The following is a 16,622-nucleotide window of genomic DNA, read 5'->3' on the forward strand; positions in this document are numbered from 1 at the left end:
GTAAGAGATCGGGTGGTGCCAGGCAGCAGAGGGCAGTTATGTGCACAGTTCTTAGTATATTCTAATTTGAAGCGTCCCCGTCACTATGGGAACGCCTCTGTGTTAGAATATACTGTCGGATCTGAGTTTTCATGATCTAACTCAAATCCGATGGTATATTCTAACACAGAGGCGTTCCCATGGTGATGGGGACGCTTCAAGTTAAAATATACCATCGGATTGGAGAAAACTCAGATCCGATGGTATATAAATCGGCACACATGCACCCTGCTGTGTGTGTAGTGTGTGCTGATTGGTTTGTGCGCTGCGCATGCGCAATTCACTAATCGGCACACACGCACGGACAACAGCCCTGAGCACGTACACAGGGCTTTTATTAGTATAGATATATTTTTTTTCACATCACCATATTCTGACCCCCATAGCTTTTGTATAATTATGTCTACTGAGCTGTGTAGGGGCTCCTTTTTTGCAGGATGATCTGTAGTTTTTATAACAATTTGGAGTGTGTGTGTCTTATTGATCACATTTTACTCAATTTTTTGGTGTAAGAGAAGTGATGAAAAAATGGCGAAAACTTTTTTCTGTTACACCATTCGCCGTATTGGAAAATGGCATAAGAGGAGGCTACAATTTCCAACACTTTGTTTTTTATTGAATATTTCTATACTTCCATAGAGAATATAGAAAAACAGATTGCTCATTTCCTATGTTGGCCCACCACCTGCTCTTCAAAGAGACCCAGCCTATTAGAATGAATTATCAGCATTCCTGATCGCCACACGGGGATCACAGTTTAGATGCCATGATCACGGCATCGAAAGACTGCAATGTCTGCGATCGACATTATTGCTGGTCACGGACATTAGCCGCGGGCCTCTGCTATTTCAAAATGTTTAAGGATCGCACCAGCGCCATACATGTACGGCGTTGGTAGCGAAAAGGTTAATTGACTCCTGGCTTTGGCTTCCAAAACTGCATACAGAAACCTGACCGTGTGGCTGTACCGTAAAGGCACACTGCATGGCTAAGTGTTTGATTTTATACACCTGTGGCAATGGGACTAAGGCTACGTCTACACGACGACATTAGTCGCGCGACAGATGGGGCACAACTACACTGCAACATTTGTAGCGCAACATTTTGTTGCACTAATGTCGCGCGACAATTTTTATAATGGCAGTCTATGTTGTCGCACTGCAACATGCTGCGACGCAACAGTCGCAGAAAAATCCATCTCGAATTCAATGATTTAAAGGTGTGTCCAAATACTTTTGTCCATATACGGGATATGCGAGCACACATGGCCAAAACACTGCTAGAAACCTAAAAATGGGCCAAACAGGTAAAACAAAGCAGCTTAGGCTACTTTCACACTTGCGTTCGGAGCGGATCCGTCTGGTGTCTGTACAGACTAATCCGCTCCTATTATGCAAACGCTTGCATCCGTTCAGAACGGATCCGTCTGCATAACTGTTTTTTTCAGATCAGATTTTTCACTTCGTGAAAACTCAGATCCGACAGTATAGTCTAACACAGAGGCGTTCCCAGTGCGGCCGGCCCCCCCTCCCTCCCCTATATTTAACTTATTGGTGGCCAGTGCGGCCGGCCCCCCCTGCCTCCCTCATATTTAACTCATTGGTGGCCAGTGCGGCCGGCCCCCCTCCCCCGTTTTTAACTCATTAGTGGCCAGTGCGGCCGGCCCCCCTCCCCCCCCTAATTAAAATGACCGACTCCCCCATCATTGGTGGCAGCGAAGAGTTCCGATCAGAGTCACAGTTTAATCGCTAGGACTCCAATCGGTAACCATGGCAACCAGGACGCTACTGCATTCCTGGCTGCCATGGTTACTTAGCAATTTAAGAAGCCTTATACTTACCTGCGATGTCTGTGACCGGCCGGGCGCTCCTCCTACTGGTAAGTGAAAGGTCTGTGCTATAAGCAATGCGCCGCACAGACCTTTCACTTACCAGTAGGAGGAGCGCCGGGCCGGTCACAGACATCGCAGGTAAGTATAAGGCTTCTAAAATTGCTAAGTAACCATGGCAGCCAGGAATTCAGTAGCGTCCTGGTTGCCATGGTTACCAATCGGAGAGCCAGCGATTAACCTGGGACTCAGATCAGAACTCTCTGCTGCCACCAATGATGGGGGAGGGGGGGTCGGTCATTTTAATTAGAGAGGGGGAGGGGGGGGGGCCGCACTGGCCCCCAATGAGTTAAAAACAGGGGGGGGGGAGGGAGGGGGAGCTGGCCGCACTGGCCCCCAATGAGTTAAAAACAGGGGGGGGGGGGGAGTGGGAGCCGGCCGCACTGGCCACCAATGAGTTAAAAACAGGTGGGGAGGGGCACTGGCCATCAATGAGTTAAATACAGGGGAGGGAGGGAGCAGTCATGTACACAGTTCTTTTAGTATATTCTAACTTGAAGCGTCCCCATCACCATGGGAACACCTCTGTGTTAGAATATACTTTCGGATCTGAGTTTCAAGATCTAACTCAAATCCGATGGTATATTCTAACATAGAGGCGTTCCCATGGTGATGGGGACGCTTCAAGTTAAAATATACCATCGGATTGGAGAAAACTCCGATCTGATGGTATATTAATAGGGACTCCTGACTTTACATTGAAAGTCAATGGGGGACGGATCAGTTTGCAATTTCACCATATTGTGTCAACGTAAAACCGATCCGTCCCCATTGACTTGCATTGTAAGTCTGGACGGATCCGTTTGGCTCCGCACAGCCAGGCGGACACGAAAACGCTGCAAGCTGCGTTCGGGTGTCCGCCTGCTGAGCGGAACGGAGGCCAAACGGTGCCAAACTAATGCATTCTGAGCGGATCCGCATCCACTCAGAATGCATTGGGGCTGTACGGATCCGTTCGGGGCCGCTTGTGAGAGCCTTCAAACGGAACTCACAAGCGGAACCCCGAACGCAAGTGTGAAAGTAGCCTTAATTAACCCACTTATTTATATATAATACTTGCCTGTTTAGCAGGACATACGGTAGTATTAAGCGTGGCCACATTATCTTTTTTCTAGAAAAAAAAATGCATTAGTTACATATCCATGTACACTACTAAGAACAATGATTATGAGGAAAAAAATATAAATAAAAACAGTTTTGATAAAAAAAGCAAAAGTAATCTACCTCAAGACTGCTGTCATCTACTACAAGTGGCAGGCTTTCCTTACATCGTATCTGAAAACCATAAAAAAAATTGTCATCATTTCATTGCATAAAAGAATAAAAATATAAAACATGATGGTGTTCCTCAGTGTAATATATTATATGTGATAAAATGTTAATAGATGAACAAAAACACGAATTCACTTTAACCCCTTCCCGACATATGCCGTAATGCCGCATTTTGACATACTATTACGCCATGGTGATCAGCCGGGCACCGGAGCGGTGCATACCCGATCACTCCAGGGGCCCGGCAGTCCCCGATAGCCGGGCCCCTGCTGTCTCCGCCGGCATCTCTGTAAAAGCCGATGCCGGCGGATTAACCCCTACTATGCCACGGTCAGCGCTGACCGCAGTATAGAAGGTGCATGCGGTGGGTGAGTAAGCCCATCGGGTCCCCACAATAATGTGGCGGGGGCCCGATGGGTGACAAGGCAGCCCGATGCCATGCACAGGCTGCCCAATGCCTTGCACGGCATTGGGACCTGCCTTCTACGGAGGCCGAGGAGAACCAGCCTCAGGCTGGGTATCCTAGGCAACCTGTTAGTGTATTACTCAGTGTATTGTATCATTACACTTTATGGAGCAAGACGACCAAAAAATTGGTTATTTTGGCACGGTTTTTATTAATTTTTTGAGGGTCTGATCCCCTCTGCAATAGAGGGGATCAGACCCTCAAAAAATTAATAAAAACCGTGCCAAAATAACCAATTTTTTGGTCGTCTTGCTCCATAAAGTGTAATGATAAATGACCCCAAAAAATCATATGTACCCAATAAAAAACAAACTCTTCCTGCAAAAAACGAGCCATTGCAAAAGACGATGGACAGAAAAATAAAATATGGCGTTCAGAAAAAGACACAATTTTTTTTTTTTTTTTAAATGCTATGTAAAACTGAAACAAAGTTGAAATATTTGATATCATTGCATCCGTAACAACCTGCTCTATAAAAAAAGCACATGATCTACCCTGTCAGATGAATGTTGTAAAAAATAAAAACGGCCAACTTGGTTCACAAAAAACATAATAAAGAGCAATTAAAAATCATATACTGGGTAACTTCTACCGCTGAGCGATAGAGAGCATCCTGACTAACTGTGTTACAGTTTGGTATTGGAATTGCTCTGTGGCTGCAGCGGGTGGTGAAAACTGCCCAACACATCACAGGGACCCCACTTCCTGCCATTGAGGATGATCACAAGAAGAGATGCCTACGCCGAGCATGCATCATTCTTAGGGACTCCTCTTATCCTGCCAATAAACTCTTCCAGCTCCTTTCCTCTAGAAGGTGCTACAGGACCCTTCAGACTATAACCAGCAGGTCTAGGAACAGCTTCTTTCCCACAGCTGTCACTTTACTGAACTCAGTCCCCTAATTAACCTTTCCATCCACACTCATTTACCCTCTACACTTCTCCCCTCCATTCCCTCCCATGACTATGATTATGACTGTCATTCATTCTCAATATTCACTGTATGTTAACATTGGTTACTGCTATAGTGTGGGAGAATATGATGGCATAAGTCTCTGTTATATACATATATATTAGCATATCTGTGTATATGTATACATCAGCACATCTGTATATTTGTCCATAGTACATCTGTATATTTGCTCTCTGTATAGCAATAGAAACGCCTGTATACTTAACCTATTTGTACATAACTATTCCTACCTTCTAGACTACCCGTATCTGTACAGTTGTGGCCAAAAGTTTTGAGAATGACACAAATATTAGTTTTCACAAAGTTTGCTGCTAAACTGCTTTTAGATCTTTGTTTCAGTTGTTTCTGTGATGTAGTGAAATATAATTACACGCACTTCATACGTTTCAAAGGCTTTTATCGACAATTACATGACATTTATGCAAAGAGTCAGTATTTGCAGTGTTGGCCCTTCTTTTTCAGGACCTCTGCAATTCGACTGGGCATGCTCTCAATCAACTTCTGGGCCAATTCCTGACTGATAGCAACCCATTCTTTCATAATCACTTCTTGGAGTTTGTCAGAATTAGTGGGTTTTTGTTGGTCCACCCGCCTCTTGAGAATTGAGCACAAGTTCTCAATGGGATTAAGATCTGGAGAGTTTCCAGGCCATGGACCCAAAACGTCAACGTTTTGGTCCCCGAGCCACTTAGTTATCACTTCTGCCTTATGGCACGGTGCTCCATCGTGCTGGAAAATGCATTGTTCTTCACCAAACTGTTGTTGGATGAAGTTGCTGTTGGAGGGTGTTTTGGTACCATTCTTTATTCATGGCTGTGTTTTGGGGCAAAATTGTGAGTGAGCCCACTCCTTTGGATGAGAAGCAACCCCACACATGAATGGTCTCAGGATGCTTTACTGTTGGCATGACACAGGACTGATGGTAGCGCTCACCTTTTATTCTCCGGACAAGCCTTTTTCCTGATGCCCCAAACAATTGGAAAGAGGCTTCATCCATGCGCATGGGGCGCTCTGACGTCATTCTGGAGCGCCCCGGGAGCCGCACGGACTGTAAGTATACTGCTCCCCCGCTCCCCACTACTACTATGGCAGCCAGGACTTTAATAGCGTCCTGGCTGCCATAGTCACATTGAACGCATTTTGAAGACGGATCAGTCTTCAAATGCTTTCAGTTCACTTGCGTTTTTCCGGATCCGGCGTGCAATTCCGGCAATTGGAGTAAACACGGGTCCGGACAACGCAAGTGTGAAAGAGCCCTTAGGAGACTATCCTGGCGCTTGCTGGACTTTCTTGGACGCTCTGAAGCCTTCTTAACAAGAATTGAACCTCTTTCCTTGAAGTTCTTGATGATCCTATAAATTGTTGATTGAGGTGCAATCTTAGTAGCCACAATATCCTTGCCTGTGAAGCCATTTTTATGCAACGCAATGATGGCTGCACGCTTTTCTTTGCAGGTCACCATGGTTAACAATGGAAGAACAATGATTTCAAGCATCACCCTCCTTTTAACATGCAAAGAAGGACTATGCAATTCATCTGATCACTCTTCATAACATTCTGGAGTATATGCAAATTGCTATTATAAAAACTTAAGCAGCAACTTTTCCAATTTCCAATATTTATGTAATTCTCAACTTTTGGCCACGACTGTACAGCAGTTTGCGACCACATATTGGGTTGAAAAAAGATCCTCTCCCAGAATATAGGAATAAATTACAAGATTTGGTCAAATATGGAGGAGACAAAGGCATACTCAATAAAAAGGAAATGGAATATCTGAATATAAAAGAGCCTACGACCCCAATTATCTATGCATTACCGAAGAGCCACAAAAGCCCTATAAATCCCCCTGGTAGACCTATAGTGTCAGGGATTAATTCCCTGACCAGTAGGATCACGGAATACATAGATAATTTTTTACAGAAATACGTACCATTAGCACCGTCATTTTTGAAGGATAGTGGTTGTGTGGTGAAAATGATAAAAGAACTACAGGGGGTTGGGGAGAATATGTGGATTATACCAAAAAACAAAGGACTACAAGCAATAAAAGATACCCTGTACAATGACCCTGACATGACAAAAATACAAGCGGACTTCATTGTACGCTGTGTGGAATTCTGCCTAGAGCATAATTATTTTTGGTTCAAGGGCCAATACTACTTACAGAAGGTCGGAACGGCGATGGGGGTGAAATTCGCCCCCAGTTTTGCAAATATTTTTATGACCATGTGGGAAAAACATTACATTGACCCCAAGGTGAACAAATACAAAAAAAGTGGGACATTAAGAATTTGGAAAAAGGTATATAGATGATTGCCTGGTGATATGGGAATTGGAAAAAAAATCAGCTGGAGGAGTTTATTAGAGGATTGGAAAATAAGGAATGGAACTTAAGTTTCACCAGCACTGTTAGTGCGGTTTCGGTGGATTTTCTGGACCTGACCATATATGTGGAAGAAGGACAGCTCAAAACTAAGACCTATTTTAAGCCCACTGATGTCAACGGGTATATAGATTTAACCAGCTGCCATTGTGCCCCCTGGGTTCAAAATATACCCAAGGGACAGGTCCAGAGAATCCACCGCAACTGCACTGACACAGCTATGTTTAAAGAACAGAGTAAATTAATAAAAGAACGCTTCCTAGAAAAAGGATATGAGAGTGAAAAATTGAAGAGATGTATAAAAGATACAATAAAACAACGAGAGGAGACCCCAAATAATCCAAAAATACCGAAAAACACAACTGACTTCTGTTTTTCATTCATAACCCAGTTCACACAATGTTCTGGGGAACTAAAAAACGCAATTAAAAGAAACTGGTCCATCCTGAAAAATGATCCAAAACCATTGGAGGGGAGGAAGCTTTCTAGAGAAAATTAATAAAAAAGAAAGTAGGTGGATATATGAATTATGTACGCTACAACCAGGGGGCCTGAATGTAGATTTTGACCTGCAAGCCGTTAAAAATTTGTCAAAAAAATTGGTAGAACAATTATCCCCATGTGAATTAGGACTTAAAGATCTGCATTTTTTTCCATTGAGAACTAAGAGATACAAGTGTAGAAAAAAGAGAAGGTGTCTGGAGTAGCACATCAGGTGCTTGATTAACTCTAGCCTACCAAATAAAAAAAGAAGGGGGAGGGAGAGATGATGTGTGCCCCTGACGAAGCTTAAGGAGCGAAACCTGGGTCGGGCAAAGAAAAAGACGCTGGGATTTTTTAATGCGAATTTTTAAGTGCATGTTTGTAAGTATGTACTAAATAAACCTTTTAAAATAGTTATCGGAGCTTCACTATGGTAGAAGCCACTTGTATCCACAGAAATTTTTAATCAAAAGAAGTCGGGAATACTAGCAGACTCATCTGGTGTGTGCTGGAATTAAGTCCGTGGTTGAGCCCTGTGTGGTGGTGTATGAACGTGGACCTTCGCCGCGAAGAACCTAACAAGCCGCGGAGGATATCTTAGATACGCCTGTTGTTGGTGGAGTGCCGTGTAAGTACAATCTGTGCACTGCAGGGCAGTACAACCATACGGATTTACACTATTATAATTTTTATAAGTTGCAGGATATCCACAAATAGGACATCTGCAGACCTCTGTATTTTTTTGAAAGGAGAAGGAGAAAGAAAAAAAAACTGTTTGTATACCGTCTATTTATGACACGCGCGGTCCGAACCCTATATGTATACTCAATGAAATGCAGTGGAATGTTTTTTTTGGGATTAAGTTAATTTTCATGGCAAAGAAGGACTATGCAATTCATCTGATCACTCTTCATAACATTCTGGAGTATATGCAAATTGCTATTATAAAAACTTAAAGGGAACCTGTCACCAGTTTTATGGTGTCCTAACTAAGGGCAACATAAATAAGTGACTGGTTCTCTTAGCACAATGCTGGGTCACTTTCTTTAATTGACCCAGTCAATCTGCCAACATCTTGTATTGAAAAGCTCCAGCTGATAATGAGTAGTCATGAATACTCATGAGCTCCTGACTCTCCCCGCCTACCTGCTGCTGAATGACAGTTATTTTCCATATGAATCAGCAGCAGATGGGCAGGGGAGTGGCTATAGCTCTGAATTAAATATACGCTGGACTCCATGACATCACGCTGGACTCGAAACAGCTCATTAGCATGCGGCATCTTTGTGTGTATATTATGAGGTAACCATCTGTCACACCAGTAAGTGAATACATCTAAGGTACTTTTTATTAGTTAATGATTGTATATAATTAGTTAGATTATAATCAAATATCCACATGACAGGTTTCCTTTAGGCTTGGTTCACACCTGAGTGTTTTACATCGCGTTCCTACGCGCTGTAAAACGCTCAACAGGCAAGAACCAATGATTCCCTATGTAAATGGTTCTCACCTGAGCGTTTTACAGCGCGTACGATCGCACTGTAAAACGCCCGACGCCCCAAGAAGTACAGGAGCTTCTTTGGGGCGTCTTGTCGCGCGTTCCCGTACATAGACTTTCGGGAACGCGCGACACTGGGCGTTTGCATACTTCCGGAGCCGCGTATGTGAGACGCCCAGCGAATCGCGCATACAGGGCGCTCACGTCAGTACGCTCAGGTCTGAACCGGCTGTAAAGCAGCAACTTTTCCAATATTTATGTAATTCTCAAAACTTTTGGCCACGACTGTATATAACCAGTTTTTATTGCACTTACTGCTCTTTGCACTTCCGATTAGATGCAAACTGTATTTCGTTACTCTGTATTTATACAGTCGTGGCCAAAAGTTTTGAGAATTACATAAATATTGGAAATTGGAAAAGTTGCTGCTTAAGTTTTTATAATAGCAATTTGCATATACTCCAGAATGTTATGTAGATGAATTGTATAGTCCTTCTTTGCCTTGAAAATTTACTTAATCCCCAAAAAAAACTTTTCACTGCATTTCATTGCTGTCATTAAAGGACCTGCTGAGATCATTTCAGTAATCGTCTTGTTAACTCAGGTGAGAATGTTGACGAGCACAAGGCTGGAGATCATTAGGTCAGGCTGATTGGGTTAAAATGGCAGACTTGACATGTTAAAAGGAGGGTGATGCTTGAAATCATTGTTCTTTCATTGTTAACCATGGTGACCTGCAAAGAAACGCGTACAGCCATCATTGCGTTGCATAAAAATGGCTTCACAGGCAAGGATATTGTGGCTACTAAGATTGCACCTCAAATCAACAATTTATAGGATCATCAAGAACTTCAAGGAAAGAGGTTCAATTCTTGTTAAGAAGGCTTCAGGGCGTCCAAGAAAGTCCAGCAAGCGCCAGGATCGTCTCCTAAAGAGGATTCAGCTGCGGGATCGGAGTGCCACCAGTGCAGAGCTTGCTCAGGAATGGCAGCCGGCAGGTGTGAGCGCATCTGTACGCACAGTGAGGCGAAGACTTTTGGAAGATGGCCTGGTGTCAAGAAGGGCAGCAAAGAAGCCACTTCTCTCAAAAAAAACCATCAGGGACAGATTGATCTTCTGCAGAAAGTTCGGTGAATGGACTGCTGAGGACTGGGGCAAAGTCATATTCTCCGATGAAGCCTCTTTCCGATTGTTTGGGGCATCTGGAAAAAGGCTTGTCCGGAGAAGAAAAGGTGAGCGCACCGAAAGAGAAGACGTCATCGGTGCAGGCGCACTGAGGGAGTGCTGAGGAGACGAGCCTCCTTCTCTCAGAGCGCCTGCGCCGAATCAAGACAGGCGCGCGATTTTTGAAATGCAGACAGGGCCAGCCGGAGGAGGAGATCGCTGCTGTCCCTGTCAATCAACAGGAGGAGGGGGCGGTTTTTTGCAGCTGCTACCAGCAAGTAGCCGCCCTTCTTGCTGGTAGACAGGTAATTTGCATATTCTAAAAAGTACTTTTTTTGCATTATCTACTGAACGAAAATGATTAATAACATAATGTATAGATATATCGCAGTATAGGCATTATAAGTACCCCAAAAAAAAAAAAAAGGAGTTTAGTGGGGTGACAGAAGCCCTTTAACCCTTTCATGACCAAGGGTAATTGATGCCCCAGTGTCCAGGTCAAAATTTACAAATCTGACATGCGTCACTTTAAGTGGTAATAGCTTTGGAAAACTTTTACTTATCCACGCCATTCTGAGATTGTTTTCTCGTGACATATTTCATAAATAAAGGTGATATATATTGACTCAAATTTATGACTGTCATGAAGTACACTTCATGACAGTCATAAATTTGAGTCAATATATATCACCTTTATTTATGAAAAAATCCCAAATTTACCAAAAATAAATAAAAATTTACAATTTTCTAAATTTCAATTACTCTGCTTCTAAAACAGAAAGTGATACCTCATAAAATATTTATTACATAACATTCCTCATATGTCTACTTTATGTTGGCATCATTTTGGAAATGTTATTTTATTTTTTTAGGACGTTAGAAGGCTTAGAAGTTTAGAAGCAATTCTTAAAATTTAAGAAAATTTCCAAAACCCACTTTTTAAGGACTAGTTCAGGTCTGAAGTCACTTTGTGGGGCCTATATAGTAGATACCCCCATAAATGACCCCATTGTAGAAACTAGACCCCTCAAGTTACTTAAAACCAATTTTACAAACGTTATTAACCCTTTAGGTGTTCCATGAGAATTAAAGGAAAATGGAGAGGAAATTTCTAAATTTCACTTTTTTTGCAGATTTTCTATTTTATTAATTTTTTTTCTTTAACACATTAAGGGTTAACAGCCAAACAAAACTCAATAATTATTACTCTGATTCTGCGGTTTACAGAAACACCCCACGTGGTCGTAAACTGATGTAAGGGCGCACGGCAGGGCGCAGAAGGAAAGGAACACCGTATGGTTTTTGGAAGGCAGATTTTGCTGGATTGGTTTTCTGAACGCCAGATGTTTTTTATTTTTCTACCGATCGTCTTGTGCAGGGGCTCATTTTTTGCAGAAAGAGTTGAGGTTTTTATTGGTACCATTTTTGGGTACATAGGATTTTTTGATCATTCATTATAACACTTTATGGGACAAGGTGGCCGAAAAATTGGCTGTTTTGGAACAGTTTTTTTTTTTTTTTTTTTTACAGCGTTCATCTGAGGGGTTAGGTCATGTGACAGTTTTATAGAGCAGATCGTTACGGACGTGGCAATACCCAATATGTATACTTTTTCTTATTTATTTAAGTTTTACACAATAATAGCATTTCTGAAACCAAAAAAATGATGTTTTAGTGTCTCTATAGTCTGAGAGCCATAGCTTTTTTAATTTTTGGCTGATTGTCTTAAATAGGGTATCATTTTTTGCGGGACGAGGTGACGGTTTTATTGGCACTATTTTGGGGGTCATAAGCCTTTTTGATCGCTTGCTGTTGCACTTTTTGTGATGTAAGATGACAACAATTTTTTGGCACCGTTTTTTTTATTTTATTTTTATGGTGTTTATCGGGTGGGGTCTATCATGTGATATATTTATAGAGACGGTCGTTACGGACGCGGTGACACCTAATATGTGTATTTTATTTTTTAATTATTTTTATAGGAAAAGGCAATTTCTTTTTTTAATTTACATTTTTATTTATTTATTTTTACTTTTATTATTTTCACTTTTTTTTTTATCAGTTCCCTCTTGGATCTTGAAGATCTAGTGGGGCTGATAGTTGTACTATACTTTGCAATGCTCTTGCATTCCAAAGCATAATACTTCCAGATGTCCTGTAGGTGGCAGCACTGGACGCCTTTGCCATGGCAACCATCGGGTGCTGCAATCACAGCGCTGCAGCCCCGATGGTTGAGAGAGGGAGCTCCCTCCCTCTGTTAACCCCATGGATGCCGCAACCACAGCATCTATGGGGTTACAGGAGAGTGTCAGCATAGAGCTGACACACTCTGCTGATGGCGGCGGCTCAGTAATGGAGCCGCCGCCATCACATACAGCAGGGGGATCGGGGACAGCGCTGGAAAGGGGGGGGGGGGGGGGATGGGGGGGGGCGGCCGCCAATATTGAGAGAGGCTGGGGCAGGAGGGGCGGGTGAGACTGAATTCGTGGGGCGGGGAGGGGGCGGACCGCATCAGGGCAGCTGCCTCTAGGAGATGAGCTGCAGGCAGACACAAGGGGGGGGCACAGCCACAGATTGGGGGCACAGATCGGGGGGGGGGGGGGGGGGTATTACGAGGACCCTACCTGATTTCATGCTCTGATCTGCAGAGCGCAGATCAGAGCATGAAACCGGCATTTTTTTCACTGCCGCGATCCGATTGCTTAGTCTGCACAGACTAACCAATCGGATCGATTGTCGGCAAGGGACCACTCTGATTGGTCCCTTGCCGGCATTACTGGCCTGTATGCTGTCCGTGACAGCAGCAGGACACGGGCAGAAGCTTTAATCCAAGCGCTTTACAGCGCTTGGATTAAAGAGCTGGCTTGACGTCTATATACGTGGTAGCTGCACGGGGTATGTGCCGCTATCACGTATATATACAGATTGCGGTCGGGAAGGGGTTAAAGGGGTTATCCCACTTTGCGTTTTTATACTTACCTGCTGCCACCGCGCGTTCACTTCCTGGATTCTGGCTGGGGGCGGGCTTCATCTTGATTGAAGTCTTCTCCCGGCCGGGCCGCGCACTGGACTGAACGCGCATGGTGACTTATTTCTGGCCAGTATAGTACAGAGTCGGAGTGCGCGTTCGCAGCTCTGTACTATTCTGGCCGGGAAGAAGTCACTGTCGCGCATGCGCGGCACCGTGCGCGTTCAGTACAGCGAGTGGCCCGGCCGGGAGAAAAGAAGGAGTCTTCTGGGCAAGCGCGACCATCGGGATTTTGCAGAAGAGCGGTGGTCGTAACCAGGGGAGACCGAGTCACAACAATAAGGTAAGTGGGGATGAATTTTATCCTAATCGGTGGGAATTTGTTAATAAAGTATATTTACAAAAATGATCACTGTCAAATCATTAACAGATTTAACAGTGATCATTATGATGGGATAACCCCTTTAAGTAATAAATATTTTATGAGGTATCACTTTCTCTTTTAAAAGCAGAGAAATTGAAATTTAGAAAATTGCGAATTTGGGATTTTTTCCATAAATAAGGGAGAAAAACTGGCCCGGGGTAGAAGTTTTATTTCCTACCATCTTCACCATTTATGGTATATTGACAGCATAAGGCTACATGCACACGACCGTGACGTTTTTTTGCGGTCCGCAAAAAACGGAAGCCGCCCGTGTGCCTTCCGCAATTTGTGGAACGGAACAGGCGGCCATTGATATAACTGTCAGTTTTGCGTACAAGAATAGGACATGTTATATTTTTTTTGCGGGGCCGCGGAACGGAGCAACAGAAGCAGAATGCACAAAGCCAAAACGGCGGCTCGGATGCGGACCCAAACAACGGCCGTGTGCATGAGGCCTAAGTCAGATAGGTGCACATCCTAGGGTGGGATGAGCACTTGTCTTGAGAACAGGGCCAGTCTCGCATCAGTTGTTAAAGGTGACGTGGTTGTGCATGTGCGCCTCTCCGGACATGGTAAGAAGTATAAGTGGGGCGGAAAATCACAGTTGGCATAGCTGACAGGCCAGATGTAATTGCATTGAAGGTGTTAAAAGTCTGTACAGCCTAGTTAAAGGGGTTGTCTGGGCAATATCAGATCAGCGGGGGTCCGACACCCCCGTCGATCAGCAGTAGGTGGGAGACGGCACGCACAGGTAGTCTCCCTTCTTTCTTCCTGTCCACTGCTGTATGTCTATAGGATGTAGGTCTATGGGTGTACGCCCATTTTCAGCAGTCCCATAGAAATGAATGGAGGACGGCCATGCACGCGTGGTGCATCCTCCTGCACTTTGCGGGCTCCGTTCTAAGGATAGGTGCGGGTCCCAGAGTGATATGCCCCCAATGTCAAAGATGTGACAACCTCTTTAACCGCCTCCGGACAGCCTAACGCAGGATTGCGTTCCGGAGGCGGTCGATTCATTCCTTCTTGACGCGCCGGCGCGTCATCTCGTGAGACGCGAGATTACGCGCACAGCCAGCCCGCGCATGCACATTGTGGGCCGGCAAAAGTTAAAGGAGTATTTCGTCGCCAGCCAATGATCATCGCTGGCAGGCTGGTGATTTTCAAAAAATCGAATCACAAGCCAGTTAACACATTATATTTATAAATATAATGTGTTAAATGGCTTCTGTGCTGCTCTGCTGGTCCTTTTCGTCGGTTGGTCCCAGCAGAGGAGCACACATCACTGAGTACACACCAAACACTACACTTAACCCCAGATCACCCCCCCATCACCCCAATTAACCCCTTGATCACCCGTCACTTTCTTTTCCCACTAGTATTGACGGTTAGGTTTTATGTTAGTTTAGGCCCCTTTGTTAGGTAGTTAGCGTCGGTTAGCGCCCAGCCCACAGCACCGCAGTCACTGATTCGCTGATTAGCGTATCGCTAATCAGCATTGGTACTTTTATAGTATATATAAGTGATCAGAACTGATCAGTCAGATCTATAATAGTATTAGTGTCACCTTAGTTCGCCCTCCACCCAAAACGCAGTGTTTGCCCGATCAGGCCTGATCGGTCGCCCACACCCGCCCCAGTGACAATCACTTTACAAGCGCTGCGGCGATAAAAAAAAAATCTGTTTTGATATTTTTTAGCAATCGCAGCGGCTTCCGGTACTTCGTTAGCCTTCCATTTGTAAGACAGGCTTGTTTTTTTTCTTGGGTAGTCTCAGGGAATACCCCCTAAATTTAGTTGATCAAATGGCAAGTAAGGGGTATTCATTCTTCTGAAGAGGCCTACAGGATTCTGACCCAGTCGGATGAGAAATGGGAACCCTCATCTGACGAAACCAGCGGGTCAGAATACAAACCTGTAGAAAGCAGTGGCAGTCTGACCCAAAGTTCGGACGATGAGGTTGAGGTCCCTGATACCACCAGGCGTACCCGGCCCCGTGTTGCTATACCACAGGTTGCGCAGGTTCCACTTCAAGGGCAGCAGAGTGGGGCTGGCGCTGTCGGATTACGTGGTGAGGCATACACCAGCAGCGCAGCCCATCCTGGACCTAGTACCAGCACTGCCGTAGAACATGGTGAAGTGGCGAGCACCAGAAGGGCAGCTGAAGCTGGTACGGTGGCACGTGCATTAGTTCCCCCGTCGCAGCCACCGCACAGACAGGCCTGTAGAGCGCCTAGAGTCCCTGAGGTGCTGGCAAACCCTGATTGTCAGTCCCCAACTTCAGCCGCACCAGTAGTTCCCCCTTTCACCGCCCAGTCTGGAGTTCGGGTTTAGACAGCTCAGATCGGATCGGCACTGGGGTTTTTTGAGCTGTTCTTGACTGCGGAGCTCTTGGACTTAGTCGTGGCAGAAACAAAATCGGTATGCCACTCAATTTATAGCCGCCAACCCGGGAAGCTTTTATGCCCAGTCTTTCCGGTGGAAACCCGTCCAAGTTTCCGAATTTAAAACGTTTCTGGGCCTTCTCCTCAACATGGGCCTGACAAAAAAGCATGATTTGCGGTCATATTGGTCCACGAACCCAATTCATCACATGCCCATGTTCTCTGCTGCCATGTCCAGGACACGATTTGAGGCCATCCTACGTTTCCTGCACTTTAGTGACAACAGCACCTCTCGTCCCAGAGGCCACCCAGCTTTTGACCTGCTCCACAAAATTCGGCCTCTCATAGACCACCTTAACACCAAATTTGCAAATTTGTATACCCCTGAGCAAAACATCTGCATAGACGAGTCCCTGATACATTTTACCGGGCGCCTTGGCTTCAAACAATGCATCCCAAGCAAGCGCGCCCGGAATGGGGTCAAATTGTATAAGCTCTGTGAAAGGGCCACAGGCTATACGCACAAATTTCGAGTCTATGAGGGTAAAGATCAGACCCTGGAGCTGGTCGGTTGCCCTGACTACCTGGGGAGCAGTGGGAAGACAGTCTGGGACTTGGTGTCACCCTTATTTGGCCAGGGGTACCAAATTTATGTGGACAATTTTTACACAAGTGTGCC

At 44.7% G+C, this 16,622-nt stretch overlaps 1 protein-coding gene across 2 annotated transcripts in view; it reads right to left on the reverse strand.

The window, feature by feature from the left end:
• Positions 1 to 16,622, reverse strand: part of TMEM87A (transmembrane protein 87A) — a 276,779-nt gene that overhangs the window by 217,200 nt on the left and 42,957 nt on the right. For both annotated transcript variants that reach the window (XM_040412084.1, XM_040412083.1), the window contains exons 5-6: positions 3,152 to 3,202; positions 2,988 to 3,038 (exon numbers count right to left, since the gene is read on the reverse strand). In XM_040412084.1, coding sequence (XP_040268018.1) covers positions 2,988 to 3,038; positions 3,152 to 3,202 — 102 coding nt within the window. The remainder of the gene's footprint in view (positions 1 to 2,987; positions 3,039 to 3,151; positions 3,203 to 16,622) is intronic.

This window comes from Bufo bufo, chromosome 11, assembly GCF_905171765.1.
Source record: "Bufo bufo chromosome 11, aBufBuf1.1, whole genome shotgun sequence".
In the NCBI taxonomy this organism is placed as follows: Eukaryota; Metazoa; Chordata; class Amphibia; order Anura; family Bufonidae; genus Bufo; species Bufo bufo.